The sequence below is a fragment of the Oncorhynchus gorbuscha genome, linkage group LG18 (assembly GCF_021184085.1).
Source record: "Oncorhynchus gorbuscha isolate QuinsamMale2020 ecotype Even-year linkage group LG18, OgorEven_v1.0, whole genome shotgun sequence".
NCBI classification, from domain to species: Eukaryota; Metazoa; Chordata; class Actinopteri; order Salmoniformes; family Salmonidae; genus Oncorhynchus; species Oncorhynchus gorbuscha.
In genome coordinates this window covers 75,391,366-75,413,865 of record NC_060190.1, presented here as the reverse complement: position 1 = coordinate 75,413,865, position 22,500 = coordinate 75,391,366, and the positions used below count along the sequence as shown (strand labels likewise).

The 22,500-nt window shown below is 45.4% G+C and overlaps 1 protein-coding gene across 1 annotated transcript in view; it reads right to left on the bottom strand.

Moving 5' to 3' along the window:
• The window catches only part of LOC124002425 (acid-sensing ion channel 1-like), a 445,922-nt gene that overhangs the window by 11,353 nt on the left and 412,069 nt on the right, over positions 1-22,500 (bottom strand). Inside the window, exons 5-7 of the mRNA XM_046309795.1 lie at positions 21,879-22,029; positions 12,310-12,366; positions 6,004-6,157 (exon numbers count right to left, since the gene is read on the bottom strand). Of these exons, the coding sequence (XP_046165751.1) occupies positions 6,004-6,157; positions 12,310-12,366; positions 21,879-22,029 (362 nt within the window). The remainder of the gene's footprint in view (positions 1-6,003; positions 6,158-12,309; positions 12,367-21,878; positions 22,030-22,500) is intronic.

Below are 22,500 nucleotides of genomic sequence, written 5' to 3'. Positions count from 1 at the left end.
TAGCTGTGTCCTATGAATGGTTATGTAGCTGTGTCCTATGAATGGTTATATAGCTGTGTCCTATGAATGGTTATGTAGCTGTGTACTATGTAGGGTTGCACATTTTGGGGAATATTCAGAGGTGAAAACTTTCCATGGGAATATATGGGAATATATGGGAATTAACGGAAATATATGCAAATTAATATTAATACCATTTAAATGTAGATGTTTTTTTACATTGGATATATTTACCATATCGTATGGAGACCAAAACATAAACCTTTTACCTCAACATAAGTAGCCATAATTGCAAATGATTAAATCCTTCCAATAGAAAAAAATAAATTGTTACGAATTGAACTTTAATTAAATGAGTTGACTCTTCACATGGGATGATTTCACTGAACATCAAAAGAAAGGGAATATTGAATTGATCCCCAATGATCCATCACATCTCCAAAAAACGTTTTCAACATTCATCTGTAAAAACTAGAAACTAAAGCTTTGGTTGTCTTCCTCTCAGGCCTCCATGTCTTCTCCCTGGAACTCCTCAATGTTGAACAACAGGCCTCATCTTCACTGTCACTTTCCAACCTTGTTGAGGTCGGCTTGTTGTCAGGCTCAAAAAGCCTCAAATTTGCCTGGATGGCCACCAATTTTTCAACCCTTGTATTGGTCAGCTTGTTGTGTGTTTTGATGTGTTTGTTCCCAAACAAGGACCAGTTGCGCTCTGAGGCGACTGATGTTGGTGGGATCTGGAGGATGATGGAGGCAACAGGGGAAAGAGCCTCAGATCCACAAAGTCCCTTCCACCAGGTGGCTGATGAGATATGTTGGCACGACTGCCATATTGCATCTCCATCCCAAAGCCCTTGCTTGGAAGTGTACTTCGCCAGACTGCCAAGAACCTTGCCCTCATCCAGGCCAAGATGGCGAGACACAATAGTGATGACACCATAGGCCTAGTTGATCTCTGCACCAGACAGGATGCTCTTGCCAGCATACTTGGGGTCCAACATGTACGCCGCGGCGTGTATGGGCTTCAGGAAGACGTCTTCACATGTTTTTTTATGTATGTCAGAACTGCAGTTTCCTCTGCTTGGAGCAACAGTGAAGTGGGCAGGGCAGTACAGATTTATTCTCTTACATCTGAAAACATAGTGTCAGGACCCGGTTACGAACCCGGGTCTCCGGAGTGAGAAACAGTCACTTAACCAACTGAGCCACGAATAGTCGGCAGAACCCAGAAGATGAGGCAGACACAGCAGTACTTGAGACGGTGTATTTAATGAAGTAAAAAGTGAAGTTCTTCAGGAAAACATGTAACTCCACAACCTCAAAAGGAATTCCACAAGAACAAAGGTAATCCTCCAAGACAAAAAGGTAAATCCACAAGGTGGAAGGTAAAGCACAAAAAGCCTCAAAAAATACTCAAAAACAAACAAACAAGAACAAAAAACAGAATTCCACAAGAGAGTCCACCGGGATCAACAAGGGTTCACAGAGTACTAGGGCTGGGTGCTAACATACAAACACAGAGCCAAGAACTGAGGAAAACAAAGGGTTTAAATACAATCAGGGGAAACGAGGCACAGGTGCAAATAATAATGGGGATCCACGGAAAACAAAAGGTCAAAAGGCACAATGGGGGCATCTAGTGACCAAAAACCGGAACAACCCTGGCCAAATCCTGACACAGAGTCTGAACATCAGACAGGATGGCATTGTCTCCCTCAATCTTTCCAATGGCTACTGCTTACCACTCTCTCCCAAAATACATCATCCAGGAGGACCCTCTTGATGGGGCTGTTGTCACGTTCTGACCTTAGTTCCTTTTTTATGTCTCTATTTTAGGTTGGTCAGGGTGTGAGTTGGGGTGGGCATTCTATGTTTTGTTCTTGTGGTTATATTTCTATGTGTTTGGCCTGGTATGGTTCCCAATCAGAGGCAGCTGTCAATCGTTGTCTCTGATTGAGATCCATATTTAGGTAGCCTGTTTTCCCACTTTTGTTTGTGGGTGGATATTTTCCGTTTCAGTGTTTTCACCATACGGGACTGTTTCGTGTTTCCTTTATTCTCTTGTTCGTTTGTATTTCAGGGTTCAGTTTATTAAAGTTATCATGGACACATTTTGCATTTTGGTCTACTCCTTCTTCCACCAACGAAAATCGTTACAGAACCACCCACCAAAAGAGGACCACGCAGCGTGAGAAGGAGGAGAGGAGCTATCTGGAGGAATGGGCATGGGAGGAGATTTGGGGGAGGCACACGGGGAGTATGGCTAAGTCAGGTAGGAGACCTGAGCCAACTCCCCTTGCTTACCGTGGCGAGAGGTTGACCGGGCAGGCACCGTGTTATGCGGTGAGGCGCACGGTGTCCCCAGTGTGCACGCATAGCCCGGTGCGCTACATCGCAGCTCCTCGTATCGGTCGGGCTAGAGTGGGCATCGAGCCAGGTGCTATGAAGCCGGCTCAGCGCATCTGGTCTCCAGTGCGTCTCCTTGGCCCAGGGTATATGGCACCAGCCCTACGCATGATGTTCCCGGTTCGACAGCACAGCCCAGTGCGGTCTGTTCCACCCCGCCGCACTTGCCGGGCTACAGGGAGTATCCAGCCAGGTAGGGTTGTGCAGGCTCGGTGCTCGAGACCTCCAGTGCGCCTCCACGGTCCGGTCCATCCGGTGCCTCCTCCACGCACCAGGTCTCCTGTGGCAGCCCCACGCACCAGGCTGTCTCTCCGTCTCCTCCCTCCAGATGCCCACCCAGACCCTCCCCTATGGGTTTAGATTTTGCTGCCGGAGTCTGCACCTTTGGGGGGGGGCAGGAGGTGATGGGGCTGTTGCCTGACCTTAGGTCTCTATTTTAGGTTGGTGAGGGCGTTTCAGTGTTTTCACCACACGGGACTGTTTCAGTTTTCCTTTATTCTCTTGTTCGTTTGTATTCAGGGTTCAGTTTATTAAAGTTATCATGGACACGTACCACGCTGCGTTTTGGTCTACTCCTTCTTCCACCAATGGAAATCGTTACAGCTGTGTATATCGACAGACTGTGATATGGCCATTTCTTGGAGAGAGTCCTTCCCCTCCAGGAGACTGTCAAACATGATGACAACACCACCCCAACGGGTGTTGCTAAGCAGCTTCAATGTAGTGCTCTTACTCTTCTCATTGCTTGGTGAGGTAGATTGCTGCTATAACTTGAGGACCCTTCACATACCTAACCATTTCCTTGGCTCTCTTGAAGAGTGTATTCATTGTTTTCAGTGCCATGATGTCCATGAGGAGCAGATTCAATACATGAGCAGCACAGCCAATGGGTGTGATGTGAGGGTAGGACTCCTCCTGCTTTAGACCAAGCAGCCTTCATGTTCGCAGCATTGTCTCACCAGTGAATATACCTTCTGTGGTCCAAGGTCCTTGATGACTGCCTTCAGCTTAACTGCAATGTAGAGACCGGTGTGTCTGTTGTCCCTTGTGTCTGTGCACTTGTTGAATACTGGTTGAGGGGTGGAGACGATGTAGTTAATTTTTCCTTGCCCACGAACATTCGACCACCCATCAGGGATGATTGCAATACAGTCTGCTTTCTCTATGATTTGCTTGACCTTCACTTGAACTCTGTTGAACTCTGCATCCAGCAAATGAGAAGATAAAGCATGTCTGGTTGGAGAGGTGCATGCTGGGTGAAGAACATTCAGGCATCTCTTTCAATACACATTGCCTGTGAGCATCAGAGGTGAACCAGTTGCATACACAGCTTGAGCAAGACATTCATCAGCATTTCTCAGACTACGTTCCTCCATTGAGTCAAAAAACCTTCTGATTCTTGGAGGACCATGAGCTATTGCTATCGATAAGGTGTCTGATTCATCATTTTCACCTCGAATACAAGTATAGGGACTTTGTCAGAGGTTGTTTGTTGTGAGCGCCGAGGGAACTTTATGCACTTGGCCAGATGATTCTGCATCTTTGTTGCATTCTTTACATATGATTTGGAACCGTAAATGCAAATGTACAAAGCTTGTATGTATGGAAACAGGTGAATCAACACCCCTCAGTTAGCAGGCTCAACCAAGCTATAAAAAAACACATGGTAGCAACAATTGGTAACAAGTTAGAAATGATTTAAACACACTTTGCTGTAGGCTACTATTTACTAGTTAACAAAAAAAATCATGATTGTCATATACAATATATTCACCCCACCCAGTATTGTAATCAACCCTTACCAGAAAGCATGTATTCCTTGGCTCAGACAGTGTAATAGTGTGGGCTCAATAGCATCTCATTAGTGTGCAAGATCTTCAGAATCAGCTGCACATGTGATGGAATAATGAACTGTGCATGCAGAGGGGATAGTTAAACCAAAATATGCCACAAGACCCAGGCCTTATCTGTATCCCACAAAAAAGGTTCACTATTATAAGCTAACTTTTTTGATGAATTTAAACAAAATTCCTCAAAATCCCAGGTTTAACTTCCCATGGAAAATTACTGGAAAGTTTCCCACCCTCTGCACCACACACACACACACACACACACACACACACACACACACACACACACACACACACACACACACACACACACACACACACACACACACACACACACACACACACACACACACACACACACACACACACACACACACACACACACACACACACACACACACACACGCACACACACACACACTCTTTCTCTCTCTCTCTCTCTCTCTCTCTCTCTCTCTCTCTCTCTCTCTCTCTCTCTCTCTCTCTCTCTCTCCCAATACATATTTATTCATGCAAATTCATTCCAATCTGATCTGTCTCTAAACAGACGGGAGGATGAGAAGGATCCCTTTTCTATCCACTGAGAATTTAGATGATGTCGATGATGAATTTGTCTGAGGGAACGGAATAACTCTTTAACCTTTAAATAAGAAACATTTCATCTTAATCACGGTGACTATATCTAAAGTCTTCATGATTATCCATTAACCTTTCACAAGAAATCAATTTACAGAGATTCTTCATATTGTCTTTCCTTTAAACTTCCACACCGGACAGATGGATAAGGAGCAGACAGGTAAACTTCCACACCTGACAGACAGATAAGGAGCAGACAGGTTAACTTCCACACCTGACAGATAGATAAGGAGCAGACAGGTAAACTTTCACACCTGACAGATAGATAAGGAGCAGACAGGTAAACTTCCACACCTGACAGATAGATAAGGAGCAGACAGGTAAACTTTCACCTGACAGATAGATAAGGAGCAGACAGGTAAACTTTCACACCTGACAGATAGATAAGGAGCAGACAGGTAAACTTTCACACCTGACAGATAGATAAGGAGCAGACAGGTAAACTTTCACACCTGACAGATAGATAAGGAGCAGACAGGTAAACTTCCACACCTGACAGATGGATAAGGAGCAGACAGGTAAACTTTCACACCTGACAGATAGATAAGGAGCAGACAGGTAAACTTTCACACCTGACAGATAGATAAGGAGCAGACAGGTAAACTTTCACACCTGACAGATAGATAAGGAGCAGACAGGTAAACTTTCACACCTGACAGATAGATAAGGAGCAGACAGGTAAACTTTCACACCTGATGGATAGATAAGGAGCAGACAGGTAAACTTTCACACCTGACCTCAGGTAAACTTTCACACCTGACAGATAGATAGGAGCAGACAGGTAAACTTTCACACCTGACAGATAGATAAGGAGCAGACAGGTAAACTTTCACACCTGACAGATAGATAAGGAGCAGACAGGTAAACTTCCACACCTGACAGACAGATAAGGAGCAGACAGGTAAACTTCCACACCTGACAGACAGATAAGGAGCAGACAGGTAAACTTTCACACCTGACAGACAGATAAGGAGCAGACAGGTAAACTTTCACACCTGACAGATAGATAAGGAGCAGACAGGTAAACTTCCACACCTGACAGATAGATAAGGAGCAGACAGGTAAACTATCACACCTGACAGATCGATAAGGAGCAGACAGGTAAACTTACGCAATGTATTGCTCTGTCTTGTTGTACTTCTTGGCCAGGTACTTGGCTGAGGCCTTACTGGGAATCTTGACGAAGGACATCTCCTTTCCAAAGCGTGTCATGTTGCAGGGCGTCTCACACACACAGTAGTCATTATCCCTCTCCACCAGGAAGTCTAAGGACACAATAATTGAATAGAATAGCATAGAATAGAATAGAACAGAACAGAATAGCATAGAATAGAACAGAATAGAATAGCATAGAATAAAACAGAATAGCATAGAATAGAACAGAATAGAATAGCATAGAATAGAACAGAATAGCATAGAATAGAACAGAATAGCATAGAATAGAACATAATAGAACAGAATAGCATATAATAGAACAGAATAGCATAGAATAGAACATAATAGAACAGAATAGCATATAATAGAACAGAATAGAATAGCATAGAACAGAATAGAACAGAATAGAACAGAATAGCATAGAATAGAACAGAATAGCATAGAATAGAACAGAATAGAACAGAATAGCATAGAATAGAACAGAATAGAATAGCATAGAATAGAACAGAATAGCATAGAATAGAACAGAATAGAACAGAATAGCATAGAATAGAACAGAATAGAATAGCATAGAATAGAACATAACTATTGCCAGCAACTATTACCATCAAGTAGACCATTCTGAATGAGTGCCTAAACTTAATGTTTTAACCTTATCCAAAACCTTAACCCTGTGTGTCAAAAACACTTTGAAATTTCACTTTTGCAGCAAATCTGAAATACATGGATAAACTGTCATGTTTTGTCTTAGATTGTCTTGTCATTATGCTTTCCCTTCTGTTCGTTTCCCCCTGCTGGTCTTATTAGGTTCGTTCCCTTTTTCTATCCCTCTCTCTCCCCCTCCCTCTCTCTCCTCTCTCTATCGTTCCGTTCCTGCTCCCAGCTGTTCCTATTCCCCTAATCATCATTTAGTCTTCCCACACCTGTTCCTTATCTTTTCCCCTGATTAGAGTCCCTATTTCTTCCCTTGTTTTCCGTTCCTGTCCTGTCGGATCCTTGTCTATTGTTCACCGTGCTGTGTCTATGTATTGCCCTGTCGTGTCGTGTTTCCCTCAGATGCTGCGTGGTGAGCAAAGTTCAAGGGTCTTCCCGAGGCAACCTGCAGTTTTTGATCAAGTCTCCAGTCTGTTCTCGTCATTACGAGTAGTATTATGCCTTTTGTTTGTAAAGTAACTTTACTGGATTAAAAACTCAGCTTTTGGGTCCTCATTCACCTGCATAACAGAAGGATCCGACCAAGGAATGGAGCGACTACAGATGCTCGTAACACTGCCGTCGAGATCCAAGGAGCCATGCTCGGCAGACACGAGCAGGAATTGTCTGCTGCTCACCATGCCGTGGAGAACCTGGCCGCTCAGGTTTCCGACCTCTCTGGACAGTTCCAGAGTCTTCGTCTCGTGCCACCTGTTACTTCCTGGCCTGCCGAGCCTCCGGAACCTAGGGTTAATAACCCACCTTGCTACTCCGGGCAGCCCACGGAGTGCCGCTCCTTTCTCACCCAGTGTGATAGTTCTCTCTCCAACCCAACAGACGAGAGAGCTCGGGTTGCTTACGTCATTTCACTCCTTACTGGCCGGGCTCGAGAGTGGGGCACAGCTATCTGGGAGGCAAGGGCTGATTGTTCTAACAATTACCAGAACTTTAAAGAGGAGATGATTCGGGTTTTTGACCGTTCAGTTTTTGGTAGGGAGGCTTCTAGGGCCCTGGATGCCAAGGTGATCGATCCATAACGGATTACTCTATAGAGTTTCGCACTCTTGCTGCCTCTAGTGACTGGAACGAGCCGGCGCTGCTCGCCGTTTTCTGGAGGGACTCCACGCAGTGGTCAAAGATGAGATTCTCTCTCGGGAGGTTCCTTCCAGTGTGGACTCTTTGATTGCTCTCGCCATCCGCATAGAACGACGGGTAGATCTTCGTCACCAAGCTCGTGGAAGAGAGCTCGCGTCAACGGTGTTTCCCTGCTCCGCATCGCAACCATCTCCCTCCTCTGGCTCAGAGACTGAGCCCATGCAGCTGGGAGGTATTCGCATCTCGACCAAGGAGAGGGAACGGAGGATCACCAACCGCCTGTGCCTCTATTGCGGATTTGATGGACATTTTGTCAATTCATGTCCAGTAAAAGGCCAGAGCTCATCAGTAAGCGGAGGGCTACTGGTGAGCGCTACTACTCAGGTCTCTTCATCTAGATCCTGTACTACTAGTCCATCTACGCTGGACCGGACGGGTGACACATGCAGTGCCTTGATTGACTCTGGGGCTGAGGGTTGTTTCATGGACGAAGCATGGGCTCGGAAACATGACATTCCTTTCAGACAGTTAGACAAGCCTACGCCCATGTTTGCCTTAGATGGTAGTCATCTTCCCAGTATCAGATTTGAGACACTACCTTTAACTCTCACAGTATCTGGTAACCACAGTGAGACTATTTCTTTTTTGAGTTCACCTTTTACACCTGTTGTTTTGGGTCAGTATGTCATAATCCTTCTATTAATTGGTCTAGTAATTCTATCCTATCCTGGAACGTTTCTTGTCATGTGAAGTGTTTAATGTCTGCCATCCCTCCCATTTCTTCTGTCCCCACTTCTCAGGAGGAACCTGGCGATTTGACAGGAGTGCCGGAGGAATATCATGAACGGTCTTCAGTCCCGAGCCAACTCCCTTCCTCCTCAGTATGATTGTAGTATTGATCTCCTTCCGGGGACCACTCCTCCTCGGGGTAGACTATAGAACGTAAGGCTCTCGAGGATTATTTATCTGTGTCTCTTGACGCCGGTACCATAGTGCCTTCTTCCTCTCCGGCCGGGCGGGGTTCTTTTTGTTAAGAAGAAGGACGGTACTCTGCGCCCTGCGTGGACTATCGAGGGCTGAATGACATAACGGTTAAGAATCGTTATCCGCTTCCCCTTATGTCATCAACGAGATTCTGCAGGGAGCCAGGTGCTTTACTAAGTTGGACCTTCGTAAGCTTACCATCTCGTGCGCATCAGAGAGGGGGACAGTGGAAAGAGCGTTTAACACTCCGTTAGGGCATTTTGAGTACCGGGTTCTGCCGTTTGGTCTCGCCAATGCGCCAGCTGTTTTCAGGCATTAGTTAATGATGTTCTGAGAGACATGCTGAACATCTTTGTTTTTGTCTATCTTGACGATATCCTGATTTTTTCACCGTCACTCGAGATTCATGTTCAGCACGTTCGACGTGTTCTACAGCGCCTTTTAGAGAATTGTCTCTACGTAAAGGCTGAGAAGTGCTCTTTTCATGTCTCCTCCGTTACTTTTCTCGGTTCCGTTATTTCCGCTGAAGGCATTCAGATGGATTCCGCTAAGGTCCAAGCTGTCAGTGATTGGCCCGTTCCAAGGTCACGTGTCGAGTTGCAGCGCTTTTTAGCTAATTTCTATCGGCGTTTCATTAGTAATTTCGGTCAAGTTGCTGCCCCTCTCACAGCTCTTACTTCTGTCAAGACGTGTTTTAAGAGCTTTTGATCTTCTAAAAACGTCCGCTCCTATCCTCGTTACTCCTGACGTCACTAGACAATTCATTGTCGAGGTTGGCGCTTCAGATAGGCGTGGGAGCCATTCTATCCCAGCGCTTCCAGTCTGACGATAAGTTCATCCTTGCGCTTATTTTTCTCAGCAACTATGATGTGGGTAACCGTGAACTGCTCGCCATCCGCTTAGCCCTAGGCGAATGGCGACAGTGGTTGGAGGGGGCGACCGTTCCTTTTGTCGTTTGGACAGACCATAAGAACCTTGAGTACATCCGTTCTGCCAAACGACTTAATGCCCGTCAAGCTCGTTGGGCGTTGTTTTTCGCTCATTTCGAGTTTGTGATTTCTTACCGTCCGGGTAGCAAAAACACCAAGCCTGATGCCTTATCCCGTCTGTTTAGTTCTTCTGTGGCTTCTACTGAATTCTTCCTTATGGGCGTGTTGTCGGGTTGACAGTCTGGGGAATTGAAAGACAGGTTAAGCAAGCACTCACGCACATCGCCGCGCGCTTGAGTAACCTCCTTTTCGTTCCTGTTTCCACTCGTCTGGCTGTTCTTCAGTGGGAAGCTGGTCATCCCGGTGTTCGAGGCACTCTTGCGTCTATTCGCCAGCGCTTTTGGTGGCCGACTCAGGAGCGTGACACGCGCCGTTTCGTGGCTGCTTGTTCGGACTGCGCGCAGACTAAGTCGGGTAACTCTCCTCCTGCCGGTCGTCTCAGAGGCTCCCCATTCCTTCTCGACCATGGTCTCACATCGCCCTAGACTTCATTACCGGTCTGCCTTTGTCTGCGGGGAAGACTGTGATGAGATAGGTTCTCTAAAGGCGGCACATTTCATTCCCCTCGCTAAACTTCCTTCCGCTAAGGAGACGGCACAAATCATCATCGAGAATGTGTTCAGAATTCATGGCCTCCCGTTTAATTCACGTCACAGTTTTGGAGGGAGTTCTGTCGTTTGATTGGTGCGTCCGTCAGTCTCTCTTCCGGGTTTCATCCCCAGTCTAACGGTCAAGCAGAGAGGGCCAATCAGACGATTTCGCATACTACGAGCCTTTCTTTCAGAAACCCTGCGTCTTGGGCAGAACAGCTCCCCTGGGCAGAATACGCTCACAACTCGCTTCCTTCGTCTGCTACCGGGTTATCTCCGTTTCAGAGTAGTCTGGGTTACCAGCCTCCTCTGTTCTCATCCCAGCTTGCCGAGTCCAGCGTTCCCTCCGCTCAAGCGTTTGTCCAACGTTGTGAGCGCACCTGGAGGAGGGTGAGGTCTGCACTTTGCCGTTACAGGGCACAGACTGTGAGAGCCGCCAATAAACGCAGGATTAAGAGTCCAAGGTATTGTTGCGGCCAGAGAGTGTGGCTTTCCACTCGCAACCTTCCTCTTACGACAGCTTCTCGTAAGTTGACTCCGCGGTTCATTGGTCCGTTCCGTGTCTCCCAGGTCGTCAATCCTGTCGCTGTGCGAAATGCTTCTTCCGCGACATCGCGTCCATCCTGTCTTCCATGTCTCCTGTGTCAAGCCCTTTCTTCGCAAGAGCGCACCTATTTACAAGGTACGTAAGATCATGGACATGCGTTCTCGGGGACGGGGTCACCAATACTTAGTGGATTGGGAGGGTTACGGTCCTGAGGAGAGGAGTTGGGTTCCGTCTCGGGACGTGCTGGACCGTTCACTTATTGATGATTTCCTCCGTTGCCGCCAGGATTCCTCCTCGAGTGCGCCAGGAGGCGCTCGGTGAGTGGGGGGTACTGTCATGTTTTGTCTTAGATTGTCTTGTCATTATGCTTTCCCTTCTGTTCGTTTCCCCCTGCTGGTCTTATTAGGTTCGTTCCCTTTTTCTATCCCTCTCTCTCCCCTCCCTCTCTCTCCTCTCTCTATCGTTCCGTTCCTGCTCCCAGCTGTTCCTATTCCCCTAATCATCATTTAGTCTTCCCACACCTGTTCCTTATATTTTCCCCTGATTAGAGTCCCTATTTCTTCCCTTGTTTTCCGTTCCTGTCCTGTCGGATCCTTGTCTATTGTTCACCGTGCTGTGTCTATGTATTGCCCTGTCGTGTCGTGTTTCCCTCAGATGCTGCGTGGTGAGCAGGTGTCTGAGTCTGCTACGTTCAAGGGTCTTCCCGAGGCAACCTGCAGTTCTTGATCAAGTCTCCAGTCTGTTCTCGTCATTACGAGTAGTATTATGCCTTTTGTTTGTAAAGTAACTTTACTGGATTAAAAACTCTGTTTTCGCCAAGTCGCTTTTGGGTCCTCATTCACCTGCATAACATAAACATTCAATTATGCTGTGAGACTATGAGAGCAACTTGGAAATTTGACATTTGGAGAAAAGTGTAAAAACATCTAATTCTGTTGTAAGACTGAGAGCTTATTGTGAGATACAGACAAAGCCCTGACTAGGTAGACATTTGAAAGGATCAAGCAGAAAAATAGATAGACAGACAGACAGACAGACAGACAGACAGACAGACAGACAGACAGACAGACAGACAGACAGACAGACAGACAGACAGACAGACAGACAGACAGACAGACAGACAGACAGACAGACAGACAGACAGACAGACAGACAGACAGACAGACAGACAGACAGACAGACAGACAGACAGACAGACAGACAGACAGACAGAGCAAAAGAGAGACAGAGAGAGAGAAAGAGAGAGAGAGAGATAGAGAGAGAGAAAGAAAGAGAAGAAAGAGAGAGAGAGAGAGAGAAAGAAAGAGAGTGAAAGAGAGAGAGAGAGAGAGACAGACAGCCAGCCAGACAGAGGTTTAACTTACCCAAGGCAGGGTCGGCACACTCCTTGTACTGCTCTGGGGTACAGTAAGGGGCATCTCCTGAGGAAGACATAACAGAGACAGAACACAATGTCCTGGATGAAGAAGAGTAGGAAGATGATGAAGAGGGACTTGTCTGACATTTTTACAACTCTTCTTTTTCCTTCCTCTGGTCTGTCTCATCTGCCTAAAATCTCCGTAAAATGTGATCGAATCTCCTGATGAAATTTAATTAATTGATTTTGTTAACACGGGTGTCCTTTCGTTTTCTCTAGATTGCACAAACTCTTCTATCAGCGACAACACAGTTAGAGACACACCACAACAACCTGATGTCCAGAGATACAGTGAATTAGCGCCCGATTCCGTCATATAACTACACTTATTCATATCCCTGCCACACTGTTTACATCCAGTACATGCCACCTGGCAGGTCAGGAGAGGAATTATGAATGAGATCATGACAGAAGCTACAGAGGAGGACGAGGTCCTAGACAACAGCCTAATTCCCTAGATAGTGCATTACCTTTTTGACCAGAGGCCCCTTTTAGTCAAAAGTTCTGCACCAAAGAGGGGAATAGGCTGCCATTTTGGGACAGTATGGAGGATGGTGCAGGTGACTGATGGATACTCTGAGGACAAGTGTCTCTCAGAATAACTACTGTTGAGACACTGTTACTGGGACCCCGTTAGAGTGTTGGACTAGTAACCGAAAGGTTGCAAGTAACAGAAAGATTTCAAACCCCCGAGCTGACAAGGTACAAATCTGTCGTTCTGCTCCTGAACAGGCAGTTAACCCACTGTTCCTAGGCCGTCATTGAAAATAAGAATTTGTTCTTAACTGACTTGCCTAGTAAAATAAAGGTTAAATAAAAAAAGAAAACTGTTACTTCTAAACGAGCACAAATGACATGTGCTGGTTTATAGGAGCAATTCAGAATAAAAGCTAGCTTGCACATTAAGATAGCATTGATTTGGCTGACAACCCTGGTTTCTATAGGAATGAATCATAATACACATGATATTCCACAATTTTATAGGTCTAATCGGGAATTAAGTAGAACAAGTATTGTATGGCGGACCCTTAACACTAATTAGGCTGACAAACATTGGCAATTGTTCTGACAAATCCAGCACAATCAATCTAGTCTGCTACTACCCCTTAACAATAGATCGCAGGAATATAGACGCTTTACTCTTTCATCTTCAGCCTAGTCACCTCTGTCTCTAAGATACACAATCCATCACACTCAACAAACCTTGCCTATGCTGCTCGGCCATCGCTCATCCATATATTTATATGTACATATTCTCATTCACCCCTTTAGATTTGTGTGTATAAGGTACACTGTGGAATTGTTAGATTACTTGTTAGATATTACTGCATTGTCGGAACTAGAAGCACAAGCATTTCGCTACACTCACATTAACATCTGCTAACCATGTGTATGTGACCAATAACATCTGCTAACCATGTGTATGTGACCAATAACATCTGCTAACCATGTGTATGTGACCAATAACATCTGCTAACCATGTGTATGTGACCAATAACATCTGCTAACCATGTGTATGAGACCAATAACATCTGCTAACCATGTGTATGTGACCAATAACATCTGCTAACCATGTGTATGTGACCATTAACATCTGCTAACCATGTGTATGTGACCAATAACATCTGCTAACCATGTGTATGTGACCATTAACATCTGCTAACCATGTGTATGTGACCATTAACATCTGCTAACCATGTGTATGTGACCAATAACATCTGCTAACCATGTGTATGTGACCATTAACATCTGCTAACCATGTGTATGTGACCAATAACATCTGCTAACCATGTGTATGTGACCATTAACATCTGCTAACCATGTGTATGTGACCATTAACATCTGCTAACCATGTGTATGTGACCAATAACATCTGCTAACCATGTGTATGCGACCAATAACATCTGCTAACCATGTGTATGTGACCAATAACATCTGCTAACCATATGTATGTGACCAATAACATCTGCTAACCATGTGTATGTGACCAATAACATCTGCTAACCATGTGTATGCGACCAATAACATCTGCTAACCATGTGTATGTGACCAATAACATCTGCTAACCATGTGTATGTGACCAATAACATCTGCTAACCATGTGTATGTGACCAATAACATGTGATATGATTTGAGATAAAAACTCCACTGCAGCATGTGCCAACTAACCCTACTGAACAAAATCTGTTTTAATAGTTTTGTTGGATCCCTATAGAGTCAGTGACATGTGACCCCTCCTGTCTCAGCCTCCAGTATTTATGCTGCAGTAGTTTATGTGTCCGGGGGCTAGGGTCAGTTTGTTATATCTGGAGTACTTCTCCTGTCCTATTCGGTGTCCTGTGTGAATTTAAGTGTGCTCTCTCTAATTCTCTCTTTCTTTCTTTCTCTCTCTCGGAGGACCTGAGCCCTAGGACCATGCCTCAGGACTACCTGACATGATGACTCCTTGCTGTCCCCAGTCCACCTGGCCGTGCTGCTGCTCCAGTTTCAACTGTTCTGCCTTATTATTATTGGACCATGCTGGTCATTTATGAACATTTGAACATCTTGGCCATGTTCTGTTATAATCTCCACCCGGCACAGCCAGAAGAGGACTGGCCACCCCTCATAGCCTGGTTCCTCTCCACCCGGCACAGCCAGAAGAGGACTGGCCACCCCACATAGCCTGGTTCCTCTCTAGGTTTCTTCCTAGGTTTTGGCTTTTCTAGGGAGTTTTTCCTAGCCACCATGCTTCTACACCTGCATTGCTTGCTGTTTGGGGTTTTAGGCTGGGTTTCTGTACAACACTTTGAGATAAGCTGATAAGCTGATGTACGAAGGGCTATATAAATAAATTTGATTTGATTTGATTTGACATAGAGGATGACTGAGTCATGGATCCCTATAGAGTCAGTGACAACAGAGACGATGACATATGCCGCGTTCACGTGCTAGTCGGAACTAGGAAACTCTGAAGTTTTAGACTTGCTAGTAGGTTGTAGTTAAACACATGCCGCATTCAAACCAGTTAGCATGTCGGAAATGTCAATTTCCTGGTTCCCACTAGCACGTGAACGCGGAGTCATGATTCCCCATAGTGTCAGTAACAGAGAATATGGTGTTTATAGTGAGTGACAGAGAGGATGACTCAGTACATGGTCGGTGGAATTTTCCAACATTCTATATTTTTCTAGGGACAGCTCATAGACTTAGTTAGATGACTGTTCTTTGGATCTGTCCCTTTGTGGCATCTGTGAGAGCACGGGCAGCGCCATTGAGGCCATCTCCATTTTAAAGTAGTGCATTTTATTCTTCTACTATTTCTATGAGATGGTAATCCAACTGAAAGGGGGGCGTACTGCCACCTGGAGGCTGTTGTATGAACAGGTATAAAGACACTGCCCCCTGGAGGCAGTTGTTGTATGAGGTTGGTGACACCTGCAGTTATGGAAAGACAAATGACCTGGATGGAATCATGTGATCATTCTTTAACCAATAGGAAGTCCCACCGCAATATCAGTGTCCTTGCAACATGTTTTTTAAATGTCCAAGTATTGATCTCTATCTAACAGGTATGAAAATAATGTGCCTTGGGAAATAAATGTGATTGGTTAAGATTGGGGTTAGGGGTTGGGTTAAGTTTAGGTAAGACATATGATTAGTTAAAGGGATAGTTCACCCAAATTACAAATGACACATTTAAGCAAGGGGTGTCAAACTCATTCCATGGAGGGTCTAATGCCAGCAGGTTTTTTCCTTTCAATTAAGACCTAGAAAACCAGGTGAGAGGAGTTCTTTACTGAGACAACCAGGTGAGGGGAGTTCCTTACTGAGACCTAGACAACCAGGTGAGGGGAGTTCCTTACTGTGACCTAGACAACCAGGTGAGGGGAGTTCTTTACTAAAGACCTAGACAACCAGGTGAGAGGAGTCCTTTACTAAAGACCTAGACAACCAGGTGAGGGGAGTTCCTTACTGTGACCTAGACAACCAGGTGAGGGGAGTTCTTTACTAAAGACCTAGACAACCAGGTGAGAGGAGTCCTTTACTAAAGACCTAGACAACCTGGTGAGGGGAGTTCTTTACTAAAGACCGACACAACCAGGTGAGAGGAGTTCCTTACTGAAACCTAGACAACCAGGTGAGAGGAGTCCTTTACTAAACACCTAGACAACCAGGTGAGAGGAGTCCTTTACTAAAGACATAGACAACCAGGTGAGGGGAGTTCCTTACTGAAACCTAGACAACCAGGTGAGAGGAGTCCTTTACTAAACACCTAGACAACCAGGTGAGAGGAGTCCTTTACTAAAGACATAGACAACCAGGTGAGGGGAGTTCTTTACTAAAGACCTAGACAACCAGGTGAGGGGAGTTCCTTACTGTGACCTAGACAACCAGGTGAGAGGAGTCCTTTACTAAAGACCAAGACAACCAGGTGAGGGGAGTTCCTTACTGTGACCTAGACAACCAGGTGAGGGGAGTTCCTTACTGAGACCTAGACAACCAGGTGAGAGGAGTCCTTTACTAAAGACCTAGACAACCAGGTGAGGGGAGTTCCTTACTGTGACCTAGACAACCAGGTGAGGGGATTACTTTACTAAAGACCGAGACAACCAGGTGAGGGGAGTTCCTTACTGTGACCTAGACAACCAGGTGAGAGGAGTTCTTTACTAAAGACCTAGACAACCAGGTGAGGGGAGTTCCTTACTGTGACCTAGACAACCAGGTGAGAGGAGTCCTTTACTAAAGACCTAGACAACCAGGTGAGGGGAGTTCCTTACTGTGACCTAGACAACCAGGTGAGGGGAGTTCTTTACTAAAGACCTAGACAACCAGGTGAGGGGAGTTCCTTACTGAGACCTAGACAACCAGGTGAGATGAGTTCTTTACTAAAGACCTAGACAACCAGGTGAGGGGAGTCATTTACTAATTAGTGACCTCAATCAAGTGCAAGGGAGGAGATAAAACCTGCATACTCTCAGATAAAAGTTACCAGGGTTACAGAAAGTGTTTATGCCAAAGCAGTAGATAGAGATTGAGGGTGAGAGGATGATAGACAGGAACAAGAGAGAGTGATAGAGGATGACAGGGTGAGAGGATTCCTGTGAATAGACAGAGAACAAGAGGGAGTGATAGAGGATGATGGGCACAGGGTGAGGGATTCTGAGAGGATTCCTGTGAATAGACAGAGAACAAGAGAGAGTGATAGAGGATGATGGGCGCAGGGTGAGAGGATTCTGAGAGGATTCCTGTGAATAGACAGAGAACAAGAGAGAGTGATAGAGGATGATGGGCACAGGGTGAGAGGATTCCTGTGAATAGACAGAGAACAAGAGAGAGTGATAGAGGATGATGGGCGCAGGGTGAGAGGATTCTGAGAGGATTCCTGTGAATAGACAGAGAACAAGAGAGAGTGATAGAGGATGATGGGCACAGGGTGAGAGGATTCCTGTGAATAGACAGAGAACAAGAGAGAGTGATAGAGGATGATGGGCGCAGGGTGAGAGGATTCCTGTGAATAGACAGAGAACAAGAGAGAGTGATAGAGGATGATCCTGAGGGATTTGAGAGGAATAGACAGAGAACAAGAGAGAGTGATAGAGATGATGGGATGAGAGGATTCCTGTGAATAGACAGAGAACAAGAGAGAGTGATAGAGGATGATGGGCGCAGGGTGAGAGGATTCTGAGAGGATTCCTGTGAATAGACAGAGAACAAGAGAGAGTGATAGAGGATGATGGGCGCAGGGTGAGAGGATTCCTGTGAATAGACAGAGAACAAGAGAGAGTGATAGAGGATGATGGGCACAGGGTGAGGGATTCTGAGAGGATTCCTGTGAATAGACAGAGAACAAGAGAGAGTGATAGAGGATGATGGGCACAGGGTGAGAGGATTCCTGTGAATAGACAGAGAACAAGAGAGAGTGATAGAGGATGATGGGCACAGGGTGAGGGATTCCTGTGAATAGACAGAGAACAGTGATAGAGGATGACAAGGGTGAGGGATTCCTGTGAATAGACAGAGAACAAGAGAGAGTGATAGAGGATGATGGGCACAGGGTGAGAGGATTCTGAGAGGATTCCTGTTAATAGACAGAGAACAAGAGAGAGTGATAGAGGATGATGGGCGCAGGGTGAGGGATTCCTGTGAATAGACAGAGAACAAGAGAGAGTGATAGAGGATGATGGGCGCAGGGTGAGAGGATTCTGAGAGGATTCCTGTTAATAGACAGAGAACAAGAGAGAGTGATGGGAAGAATATGTGCCTCAGTAAGGTGGGCTTTTAAGCATTCATAGCCTTGGTTGGTAATTGTACTTCAGAAATGGATCGTAAGTCACAGAAGTTAGAGGTTGTGGTGGCAGCGGCAGGGGAATGTGATGATTTTCTGCAGAACAGCTGCAGGGGGTGTTGAGGTGTAGTGATATGTCCTCTCAGACCGTAGGACGAGACAGGGTTAAATAGTGGAATGGGCTGGCAGGGCAAATAGTTGGCAGGGCAATTTAACCAATAGTTTTATTATCGTTTTAAAGAATATAATGAATGTAGGTTGGTTGTGAATGGCCTCACACACCAGTACAGTAGGGGGTAGGGCTGTTGTCTGTATTAGCGCCACACCAGTACAGTAGGGGGTAGGGCTGTTGTCTGTATTAGCGCCACACCAGTACAGTAGGGGGTAGGGCTGTTGTCTGTATTACCGACCACACCAGTACAGTAGGGGGTAGGGCTGTTGTCTGTATTACCGACCACACCAGTACAGTAGGGGGTAGGGCAATTGTCTGTATTACCGACCACACCAGTACAGTAGGGGGTAGGGCTGTTGTCTGTATTACCGCCACACCAGTACAGTAGGGGGTAGGGCTGTTGTCTGTATTACCGACCACACCAGTACAGTAGGGGTAGGGCTGTTTTCTGTATGCCACACCAGTACTGACCACACCAGTACAGTAGGGGTAGGGCTGTTGTCTGTATTACCGACCACACCAGTACAGTAGGGGGTAGGGCTGTTGTCTGTATTACCGACCACACCAGTACAGTAGGTGGTAGGGCTGTTGTCTCTATTACCGACCACACCAGTACAGTAGGGGGTAGGGCTGTTGTCTGTATTACCGACCACACCAGTACAGTAGGGGGTAGGGCTGTTGTCTGTATTACCGACCACACCAGTACAGTAGGTGGTAGGGATGTTGTCTGTATTACCGACCACACCAGTACAGTAGGGGGTAGGGCTGTTGTCTGTATTACCGACCACACCAGTACAGTAGGGGGTAGGGCTGTTGTCTGTATTACCGACCACACCAGTACAGTAGGGGGTAGGGCTGTTGTCTGTATTACCGCCACACCATTACAGTAGGGGGTAGGGCTGTTGTCTGTATTACCGACCACACCAGTACAGTAGGGGGTAGGGCTGTTGTCTGTATTACAGCCACACCAGCGGTCACGAGTCATGAAATTCAGTTAAATTCCACGTGACCGTTTAGTCACGGTAATTAGGCTTCTCCAAGCTCTGATGCTGCTGATGGTCATTAGTAGTCTACTAAACTTCCTAACTGCCTGGTACTAAGCACTCTATTGTCCCTCTAATCACTCTGACATCAATGCTAATGTGATCGAAAATCTAATCAATCACTTCATGAAATCCCATGAGCTCATGTTGCTCAACATTTCTATTGGCGAGGCAATCATACAAGAACACAGAGTGATGGCCTCTATTAAAAAGAGGAGGATCTCGTCAGCTTTCTAAAGGCTAGGCCTGCTATATTTATTCATCAACTTTTCTAATATTAAGCACATTGCTTGTCTTTACAACAGGAGTACAGCCAACCTGGCTGGTATGAACATGAACCAGGGGAAAAGTGTTCTCCATTCGCTATTTAAGTGTATCGGTGACATTTATTTTTCCCCCTGATCCTGTTTCGATACAGGTGCATGATAATGGTCCAGTCTAAATTATAACACATTTCAAACATATATTATTTAGTATAAGTAAAGAGAAGATTTAAATCAAGAGATTTAAATCAATAGTCTTGATTTAATCAATAGTTAAATCAAGATTTAAATCAATAGTCTGATAGGTGACAATATATATATATATGTATATATATTTAACCTTTATTTAACTAGGCTAGTCAGTTAAGAACATATTCTTATTTTCAATGACGGCCTAGGAACAGTGGGTTAACTGCCTGTTCAGGGGCAGAACGACAGATTTGTACCTTGTCAGCTCAGGTGTTTGAACTTGCAACGTTCCGGTTACTAGTCCAACGCTCTAACCACTAGGCTACCCTGCTGCCCCTAAGCCTATCAATTACATATTATCACTTGTGAGTGATGCCCAGCATAAGAAACAATGCATTTTATTTTTCGATTCATAGTCGCACACCTCATGTATTCCCATAGGCCTATATGTTTTGATGAGGTTTGTATCACAACTAAAGTGGCCAAATAACTTCTTCAAATGAAACACATTAATCCACTTTACAAGGGGTGTAGAGCCTAACTGGTATTAACAAGGTGTGTAGAGCCTAACTGGTATTAACAAGGGGTGTAGAGCCTAACTGGTATTAACAAGGGGTGTAGAGCCTAACTGGTATTAACAAGGGGTGTAGAGCCTAACTGGTATTAACAAGGGGTGTAGAGCCTAACTGGTATTAACAAGGGGTGTAGAGCCTAACTGGTATTAACAAGGGGTGTAGAGCCTAACTGGTATTAACAAGGGGTGTAGAGCCTAACTGGTATTAACAAGGGGTGTAGAGCCTAACTAGTATTAACCTCTTAGGTCGACCCGACACGCAGGCGTCCCATCTAGACATCTGGAAATGCAAATGCGCAACGCTAAATGCTAATAGCACTCGTTAAAACTCAAACGTTCATTAAAACACACATTGAGAGAACAAGATTTGCCCACGAGGAACCACCGTGCCACCTCCCTGTTCAAGTGAGCACAGCACACACACACAGCTGCTGCATAAATGATGTAATATGCCAGGGAGATATGTAGACTGTAGCTAAGAAAGTAATACTAAGTGTATGTTGTGTAGTAAGCTGTTGGTAGCCAATGTGCCTCACCCTAATAATTAAGTCCATTTCCCCTCATAACTTAGCCCACTGTTCTGACTTGGTGGTGCACATGTAGCCTATAGCCTGTAATCATTGAATATTGCAAGAGCTTTCATTGAGAGAGAGAGAGAGAGAGAGAGAGAGAGAGAGAGAGAGAGAGAGAGAGAGAGAGAGAGAGAGAGAGACAGAGAGAGAGAGAGAGAGAGAGAGAGAGAGAGAGAGAGAGAGAGAGACAGAGACAGAGAGAGAGAGAGAGAGAGAGAGAGAGAGAGAGACAGAGAGAGAGAGACAGAGAGAGAGAGACAGAGAGAGAGAGACAGAGAGAGAGAGAGAGAGAGAGAGAGACAGAGAGAGAGAGAGAGAGAGACAGAGAGAGAGAGAGAGACAGAGAGAGAGAGACAGAGAGAGAGAGACAGAGAGAGAGAGACAGAGAGAGAGACAGAGAGAGACAGAGAGAGACAGAGAGAGAGAGGCTCCTACCAGGCATGTGCACCATGCGACAGTTACAGTTCTCCACCAGGTAGCGCGTCTCACAGTCGATACGGCAGGCCGTGAGGCTGTAGGCGTTGAAGAAGTCAGAGTCCATGGGAGTGGACTTGCAGTCGCCCCACGGAGGTGGCAGGTATGTTAGCTATAAAGGAGAGACAGAAGGATGTAAGGACAAACTGTACATACTGTGAACCTATACAGCTACACTACCGTTCAAAAGTTTTGGGTCACTTAGACATTTTTTTGTCCATTAAAATGACTCATAAATACAGTGTAGACATTCTTAATGTTGCAAATTATTATTTTTTTAGCTGGAAACGGCTGACTTTTTAAAATGGAAAAAGAAAAAGCATTTTTTTTGTCCATTAAAATAACATCAAATTGATCAGAAATACAGTGTAGACATCGTTAATGTTGTAAATGACTATTTTAGCTGGAAACAGCAGATTTGTAATGGAATATCTACATAGGCGTACAGAGGCCCATTATCAGCAACCATCACTCCTGTGTTCCAATGGCACGTTTTTAGCTAATCCAAATTTGTACTTTTAAAAGGCTAATTGATCATTAGAAAACCCTTTTGCAATTATGTTAGCACAGCTGAAAACTGTTA